This window comes from Crocuta crocuta, unplaced genomic scaffold (genome assembly GCF_008692635.1).
Source record: "Crocuta crocuta isolate KB4526 unplaced genomic scaffold, BGI_CrCroc_1.0 scaffold189, whole genome shotgun sequence".
Lineage (NCBI taxonomy): Eukaryota > Metazoa > Chordata > Mammalia > Carnivora > Hyaenidae > Crocuta > Crocuta crocuta.
This window is the reverse complement of record NW_027551564.1, coordinates 4,014,676-4,023,539: the sequence shown is the minus strand read 5'-3', so window position 1 is coordinate 4,023,539 and position 8,864 is coordinate 4,014,676. Positions and strand designations below refer to the sequence as shown.

The 8,864-nt window shown below is 38.4% G+C and overlaps 1 protein-coding gene across 3 annotated transcripts in view; it reads left to right on the top strand.

The window, feature by feature from the left end:
* Window positions 1–2,242: 2,242 nt before the first annotated feature.
* SLAIN1 (SLAIN motif family member 1) overlaps window positions 2,243–8,864 on the top strand; it is a 50,807-nt gene continuing 44,185 nt past the window's right edge. For 2 of the 3 annotated variants that reach the window (XM_077750069.1, XM_077750068.1), the window contains exon 1: window positions 2,243–2,355. In XM_077750069.1, coding sequence (XP_077606195.1) covers window positions 2,313–2,355 — 43 coding nt within the window. In that variant the 5' untranslated portion in view covers window positions 2,243–2,312. Of the gene's footprint in view, window positions 2,356–2,430; window positions 2,463–8,864 lie in introns of those variants that run through there. The other variant, XM_077750070.1, reaches the window with a different exon arrangement.

Genomic DNA, 8,864 nt, shown 5'->3' with positions numbered 1-8,864 from the left:
GCCAACTTTCATTCCTGGGGTAAACTCCACTTGGAACTGATGAAGTATCCCTTTTATATATGGTTGGACTCAATTTGCTAAAATATTCAGGTTTTGCTTCTATGTTAATGAGGGATAGTGGTCTTCAATTCCTTTTCTTATAACATTTGGTAGAATTCAGGAGTAAAACTTCTGGACCTGGGCTTTTTGTTGTTGGTAATTTTTTACATTTATATCCTTTAACTTTTCACCTGTGTGGTTATATTTACAGTGCATATGTTGTAGGCAGCATATAATTGGGTCTTTTCTGATCACTTTAAGAATGAGGAGAAATGTGCCCATCAGGAGCTCTCCCCTTAGTTTTTATTGGCTAGATTGTATACAGAGCTTGTGCCTAAACCAGTGATCAGGCAAACACGAATAATGGAATTACTCAGATTGGCTTAGCCCAGTGCATCCATCTCTAGGTGAGCACTCCAGACAGTAATATCAGCATCACCTGGGAACTTACTAGACATTCAGATTCTTTGACCACATTCCAAACCTACTGAATCAGGTAGGTTAGACCTGCCTGCGATCAAGTGTTTAGCAATTTGTGTTTTAACAAGCTTGCTAAGGGATCACGATGCACCAGAGATTGAGAACAACTGACTTAGACTAGCCTTTACTTGGGAGTCTAGGGCAGGCTGCCTGGTACTGGACAGTTCAGGGGTCTTTCAGCACAAGGGGGTGAAAAGGATGGATGTACAGAGGTAGGTATTAATCTTGTCATGGTAGACCTAGGTGGGGCCCAGGAATAAGAAGTTTTAACTAATCACTATTTCTTGATGAAGGGAGGACCATGGTTCACTCTCTAACTCTCTAATGATATATTAGGATTACTACTAAATCGATTAAAAGATATTTTAGAATCTGCATCTGTAACAGGAGTTAGCCAACAGTGTCCTGGGGCAAATCAGCCCTTCTGCGTGGCTTGTATGGCTAGTCAGCTAGATTTTCACATTATTAAATGGCTGGGTAAAAAACCCAAAAGAATACTATTTCATGACATTGAAAATTATGGGAAATTCAAGTTCCAGTGTCTGTAGTTTGTAGGAGCACAGCCCAGCTCACTCATGTTACATGTGGTCTGTGATGGTTTGGAGCTGCCACAGTGGAGGTGAGTGGTCGTGACAGAGACTGTGTGGCCCACAGAGCCTGAATATTTACTAGCTGCCCCTTTATAGGAAATATTTGTCAACCTCTGATCTCTAAGAAGACTTTGCTGAAGAATAGTACCATTCCCCAACCATCTTGGATAACCGAGAAATTATTTTGACAGATGGGAGTCCTGACTACAGCAGTATGAGAATGAATAATGAAGTCTGGTATTTCAAGACTATGTGCTTATTAGAATTATGGTAACTTTGTTTAAAGGAATATCACTTTCACGATATTTGTAATTAGAATACAGCTTTATAAATGTTAATTACTAGAACCAGTGATTATCTTCTTCGTCTTTTTTTTAGTCAGCTAAGATGATGAACTTCTTTAGTATAACCCTGTGACTATGAGTGAAAATACTCTCTAATTTACCTAAGCACCATATAGCAGAGAGAAAATCTTTAACTTACAGGGCCTCATGGTGGTTATGAGTTCTGCCCATTACTGTTTAGTGGTGTAGATGCTGAAACCAAATTTTTCCTAAAACATATCTTTGAAAGTTGTTTGGCTTTCGTGAGAAAGAAGCACATACCAGATTTAGTACAGATTTGAGACGGGGAATAACTGAGTATTTAAGGGTTGAGAGGATCAACAGACTTACACTTAGTTTTAGGCTTAGATTTTTAAAAAGCACATAAGATTTGCCTTGTTTGCCATGTCGTGTTTACATACATTAGCTCAGTTCATGTAAGATTCTGTCACCAAAGAGATGAAAGTGTTCATTTCTGCAAATGCAAATGAGCTAGTCAGATCATCACGGTGCCTGTTGAAGGTCAGTTCAATAACAAAAGCCTCCTTTCTGACTGAGATGTTGGTCCATAGCTTTTTGAAGTCCTCCTTCCCACCAGCCTACAGAAAGCATCCTATTTTATTTGGGGGTATTTGCCTGTTAAAAAATAAGTTTGGTATTCGAAGTAATGAAATGTGAGCTTTGTTTCACTAGAAACTTGTTAAGTACATGTTGTTTTCCCTAGAAGAGCGGTCATCTCTGTATACCTATATAATACATATAATGTAGATTTCTCTTTTTAAGGTTATACGTTGGCTCTTCAAAGACATTCACATCATCAGAGAAATCCCTGAGCCCTTTGCAGTGGTGTAGACACGTCCTAGATAACCCGACTCCAGAGATGGAAGCAGCAAGGCGTTCCCTGTGCTTTAGACTGGAGCAAGGTAATTTCGAACCTGTGCATTTCCATTCACCAACTCTTGCCACTGTCAACTCTGTTTGTGTTGCTGGTTTTGGAATGGACGCTTACCTGGAAAAAACTTACCCAAAGGTACAGCTGTTACATACAGTTTGCTTCACATTTATTGCATATCCGGGTTTCTTAATGTAGAATATATTTAGTTTCAAATTTAGTATATTTGTTTTTAGTCACATTTTTAGCTTGTTTCAGTTTGTATTGAAGGGTGGGAATAGACATTATTTTTCTGGGTTTTGTTTTGTTTTGTTTTTTGCAAATATACCAATAAATAGAATGGGTAGCCTTTAATTCTCTGGGGACACTAAGAAGGTTGTGTGGCTGAATTCCAAGAGAGAAAACTGAAGTTTCATGGGGACCTGAGTACTGACCGTTTTGAGTTCCATGAATGTTTAATTGGTTTGTAATTGGAAGTCCTAACCTTTATAAACTGGGAAATAATCTTCACAATGTATATAACACTAGGTAACTTGTGGAGCCTGATATAAGTTTAAGTAAAACAAAACAAAACAAAAATGGACTGCTGTGGATGGAAAAGCAGTACTTAGCTCCTGGCCATTTGTATTTAATTAACACTGTGATTATGTAGGTTTTTGCTCATCTCTTAACCCCCAGTATCACTCACTATCTAGGAGCACTGTTTCCATTCCAAGGACTGCCTGTGTCCACATCACACTTGAGCTTGGAATTGCAGATTCCTTCCTTTTCCAGATTAAATAATCCCAGAGTGGCTGGGAGTAGGCTCAAGGGAATCTGCACTGACAAGTTCACAGGGTGATTCTTATGCACACTGTAGTTTGAGAACATTACCTATGAAGCTCTTTGGGGATAATGATGGTTATCAAAATTTGGACAAGAGACAAAGTATAGGTAACATTTCTTGAGCTCTTAATTCTGTGACAGTCAGTGCATTAGGTTCTTGGCATCCTTCATTTTATTCAGCCGAACCACACTCATCTGAGGTGGACACTAACGCGTGGAGTGGAGTGAAGTTATGAGGGTTACTGGGGCCAGAGTGACACCCCGGGGCAGAGCCAGAACCTGAGTCTCCCTGATCCTAAAGACTGTCCTTAATCAGTGTTCTGCACTGCATTGGGGGCACAGGCATAAGTGAATATCAACAGAAATCTGTTTAAAATATTTGGGAAACATCAAATTAAAAGGCACATTTTATTAACACTTTAACTAAAACAAAATAACTAAATTAGTAATAAGTTGAAGAGTGGAGTAGGAACAAAGGAGAAGTATTAGGGTTAAACCTTTGGTGACAGATGCTTATCTAAGAGAGGAACCATCTGCGTCAGGAGACTCCTGCCTTGACTCTGTTCCTGACAGAAGCAAACCCCAAGCAAACCATTAAATCTCTCTGGACTTTAAGGGCTGTGTTGACTGACTCTAAGTTTCTTTATTCAAACGGCTCTTGATTCAAGGACTCTTTATATGGACACTCTTCTATATAAATTTGGCCCAGTTTCATTTGAAATAAAGTGCAAATGAAATTCAGAACTAGAATCCTTTAGTTGAGGGATCAACAAATTTTTCCGAAAGGGACCTGATGGTAACTGTTTCAGACTTTGCAGACCGCACGATCTCTCCCCTCGGTAGAAAGCGGCCGTAGATGCAAACATTAATGAACCAGGCTCTGTTCCAGTAGAGCCTTTGTCTGTGGCCACTGTGATTTGAGACTGGGGATGAGTTGGATTTGGACTCGCCAGGATTTGTGTCCCCTGCTTTAATTCATTTGCACACAAGGTAGATTTACATACAAGATTGAGTTAAAACAATAGAGGCTTTGGGGGCACCTGGGTGACTCAGTCATTTTAGTGTCTGACTCTTGATTTCAGCTCAGGTCATGATCTCAAGGTCTGTGGGATCGAGCCCCGATTCTGGCTTTCTGCTGATAGCAAGGAGCCTCTTGGGATTCTCTCTCCCTCTCTCTGCCTCTCCTCCTTCATTCTGCTCTCTGTCTCTCAAAATAAATAAACATTTAAGAAAAATAGAGGTTTTGTTAAATTTAATGTAAATTATTCTTATAGGTGGCTGCTTTTGAGATTTGAGACTAAGTGCTTGATTATCTAATTTTCTTTTCCCTGACAAGTGGCTAAAGCAGAATGGTGAGGTCATGAGGACAAGAATTAATGTGCTGTAGCTTTATTCATTAGGTAATGAATTTAAATTTCATGTAAGAGTTTAAGCAGAGAACTAGCTTTTCAAAACCTACATTAGTGTTTTGTGAAATTTGTGTATAAATCTAAATCCTCTTTTGCTGTGACACTAAATGGTTTTGTTTCAAAGATCCACAAACCCCCTAGGAGATAAGAAATCACTGATTACAATAGGATTACATTGGATGAAATTTTTTTGGAAATTTAACTTACATTTTATAAAGCAGTTTGTTGATAGTTTAGAAAGTGTTAATCGTATGAATGTTACAGGGAAAATAGCATATTCCTACCCCACCTCTCATGCCCATTTGATTACCCAGATGCAGTTACTTAACAAAAGCTATTTGTTTTGGTTTTGCTATTTATTTCTCATTAGATTTCTGTACATATAAGTTGTCAGCTTCTTACTTTGGGTGGTGAAGGTTTAATTCTTTTAATACCCTCTTCCCCTTTAGCTTTTCTCTGTACATCTTCCCTTGTAGCTTTTTGCCAATCCTTAAATAGATTGTTTAATATTGATCACAGTAGAAATAATCTTATCTAGGTCAGGCAACATTTTATTGTCATGTTTCTTTTTTCCATCTCCTCTTTTGTTTTTCCTAGAGTTAATAGGAAAAGGACTGTTACTTGCTGGTTTTGGTTTTTGTCATTAATTTAACCCCACACTCTTCAAATCAACCATTCTCTGTACAGTTAGGTATACAGATCCACTAAGGGTTTCATTTCCTTTTGTTTTTTCAACTGTTCCTGCTGGTAGTGCCCTCGGACGGCACGTAACACGCTCTGAACTGGCTCTCCGCAGGCCATGCACGGCTCTCGTGGGACTTCCTCTTGCCCGCATCCTGCGGACCCTGTCCCCTTTGCAGTGTCGCAGTGCCTTTTTCCTGAGTGCAGACTTCCTTTTCCTTGTTTTCCTTCGTTGGGTAGAATTCATTCTCCTCTTGCCTTTTTGGGGGAGTAGAAGAGGCATGAGAATATGGGGGATGGGAACTTTGAGAGCCTCCTGTATCTGAAAGCATCTGAATTATATCTTTGGTCTTGATTATTCTTTGAGCTGGGTGTAGAACTCCAGTTCCAGCAGAGTTTAGGAGGCATGATTCCACTGTATTTTAGCTTCGGAATTGCTGTTGAAGTCCTTGTACCATCTAATTTCTGATTCCTGTGAGCTTTCTCTCTAAAATAACTTTTAGATAGAAGCTTGGAATCTCTTCATTCCTAGTGCTTTGAAATTTTCATTTTTTTGTGCTAGACAGGTAGTGAGCACTTTTCAGCAAGGAAACTTTAGCTCTACAAAATGTCTTGCATTATTTCTCTGTAAATCCCTCCTCTCTTCCAGTTTTCTCTGTTCTTTCATTGATACTCCTTTTAGTCACATGTTGAATTGTCTGCATTGATGTTCAGATTTTATATTCTTCTCTCCCATTTTCTGTCTATGAGATTGATACTCTACTTTCTTGGAGATTATAAAAATTCCTCTTCAAAACTCTTTTGGTGTATATTAAGTATATTCCCTGTGCTGGGCACCATTGTAGGGAATGGGGGTGGGGGTACAGCAGTGACCAAAAAGGTGTTAAGTCCTTCCCCTCGCTGAGTTTACCTTCTAGCACACACACCTTCACTTAATCCTCTGTTATTTGTTTAAGGTATCTTAAGTCCAGTAGCTTGCTACTTCACTTTATTTAAGCAGTAGAACCTGTCTTTGATAACAGCAGGAGACAGGCAAATGCTTGGGGAGGTGAGAAAGTATTTTCCTAGAGACTTCCCAACAGTCATCTTGTTTTTGCTTCACTCTGAAGCTCCCTGCCCACTGTGGTATCCTGCACATTCAATTCCAGAACGTTCCAGGTTCTTGTTGGCTTATCCCCCACTATAGGCCCTTGGAGCAGAGAATGTCAAAACCCTAATCTATTACCAAATGTTTATCCATTTTCCATTTCTAAATGAAATGACCTCCTTAGACTGATAGTGTCTCTTCTGTTTAGTCTTACTTGTAGGTTTAGACTTTTGAGTTTAGCTGTCATTCTGGAGTGCTTTTTTAAGTTGAATTTTATTGTTTATTCAAGTATAATTACCAGTTTCAGGTGCACAGTATAATCATTCAATAATTCTATACATTTCTCAGGGCTCATCAAGGTAAGTGTACTCTTGGGGCACCTGGGTTGCTCAGTCATTTGACCATCCAACTCTTGGTTTCGGCTAAGGTCATGACCTCACAGTTCATGAGTTTGAGCCCCACATTGGGCTCTGTGCTGATAGCGAGGAACCTGCTTGGGATACTGTCTCCCACTCTTTCCATCTCTCCCCTGCTCATACTTACTCTCAAAAATAAACATTTAAAAGAAAGATAAGTGTATTCTTAATCCCTTTTATCTGTTTTACCCATTCCCCCTATAACTCTTCTGGTAATCACCAGTATTCTGTATTTAAGAGTCTGTTTCTTGGTTTGTCTTTTTATTTTTCATTGTTTGTTTTGTTTGTTAATTCCACATATGTGTGAAATCACATGGGGTTTTTTTTCTGACTTATTTCACTTATCATTAATCTTTATTCTCAACATCCATGTTGTTGCAAATCGTTAAGATTTCCTTCTTTTTACGGCTAAGTAATATTCCATTGTATCTGTATACCACATCTTTATCCGTTCATCTATCGGTGGACACTGGGTTGCTTCCATATGTTGGCTCTTGTAAATAAATGCTACGTTAAACATAAGAGTACATATGTTTTCAAATTCGTGTTTTTGTATTCTTTGGGTAAATAACTAGTTTTTACTGGAATTACTGGATCATGGGATAATTATGTTTTTAAAGTCCTAGCCACAACAGTCAGACAATAAAAAAAATAAAAGACATCCACATTGGTAAAGAAGAAGTAAAACTTTCACTATTTGCAGATGATATGATAGTATATATAGAAAGCCCTGAACACTCCACCAAAACTTCACTAGAACTGATAAATGAATTCAGTAAAGTCACGGGATACAAAATTAATATATAGAAATCTGTTGTGTATCTATACACTAATAATTTCTCTTTCTGCTACTTCGTTAAGAAAACCATCCCATTTACAGTTGGCACCAAAAATAAAAAATCTAGGAATAAACTTAACCAAGGAAGTGAAAGACTTGTACACTCCAAAAACTATAGCATATTGATGAAAGAAATTGAAAATGACATAAATAAAATGTATTCTGTGCTCATGAATTGGAAGAACCAATATTGTTAAAAATGTCCATACCATCCAAAGCAATCTACAGATGTACTGTAATATCTCCATCAAGATACTAACAACATTTTTCTCAGAAGTAGAACAAATAATCCTGAAGCTTGTATGGAACCACAAAAGACCCTGAATAGCCAAAGCAGTCTTCAAAAAGAACGAAGCTAGAGGTATCACAATACCAGATTCAAGCTATACTACAAAGCTATACTAATTGAAACAGTATGGTACTAGCACAAAAATGGACACCTAGATCAATGGAACAGAATATAAAGTCCAGAAATAAACCCATGCTTTATGGTCAATTAATCTATGACAGAAGAGGCAAGAATATACAATGGGGAAACGACCGTCTCTTCAACAAATGGTGTTGGGAAAACTGGACACCTACAGGCAAAGAATGAAACTGGGCCACTTTCTTACACCATACATAAAAATAAACTCAAAATGGATTAAAAATCTAAATGTGAGACCTGAAACTAAAAAATTCCTAGAAGAAAACATAAGCAGTAATTTCTTTGACATCAGCCATAGAAACCTGTTTCTAGATTTGTCTCCTGAGGCAAGAGAAACAAAAGCCAAATTAAACTGTTGGGACTACACCAAAATGAAAAGCTTTTTGCACAGCAAAACAAAAAGGTAGCCTCCTGAATGAGAAAGTACTTGCAAATGATATATCCCAAACGGGGTGACTATCCAAAATATATAAAGAACTTCTGCAACTCAACACCAGAAACCCAAAGAAACCAATTAAGACCCCATTAAACATTTTGCTACAGACCTACAGATGGCTGGCCAACAGACACATGGAAAGGTGGTCAGCATCACTCCTCAGGGAAATGCAAATGAAAACCAATGAACTATCACCTCACACCTGTCAGAGTGGCTAAAATCAAAACACAAGGAACAGGTGTTGTTGAGAATGTGGAGAAAAAGGAAGCCTGGTGCGCTGATGATGTGCATGCAGACTGGTGCCACCACTGTGGGAAGCAGTATGGAGGGTCCTCACAATGTCTAGTGTGGTTTTGTAAGAGAAGAGAGAGGAACTCCTAGATGGTCTTCAATATCAAAGAATTCTTACCTGCTTCCAATG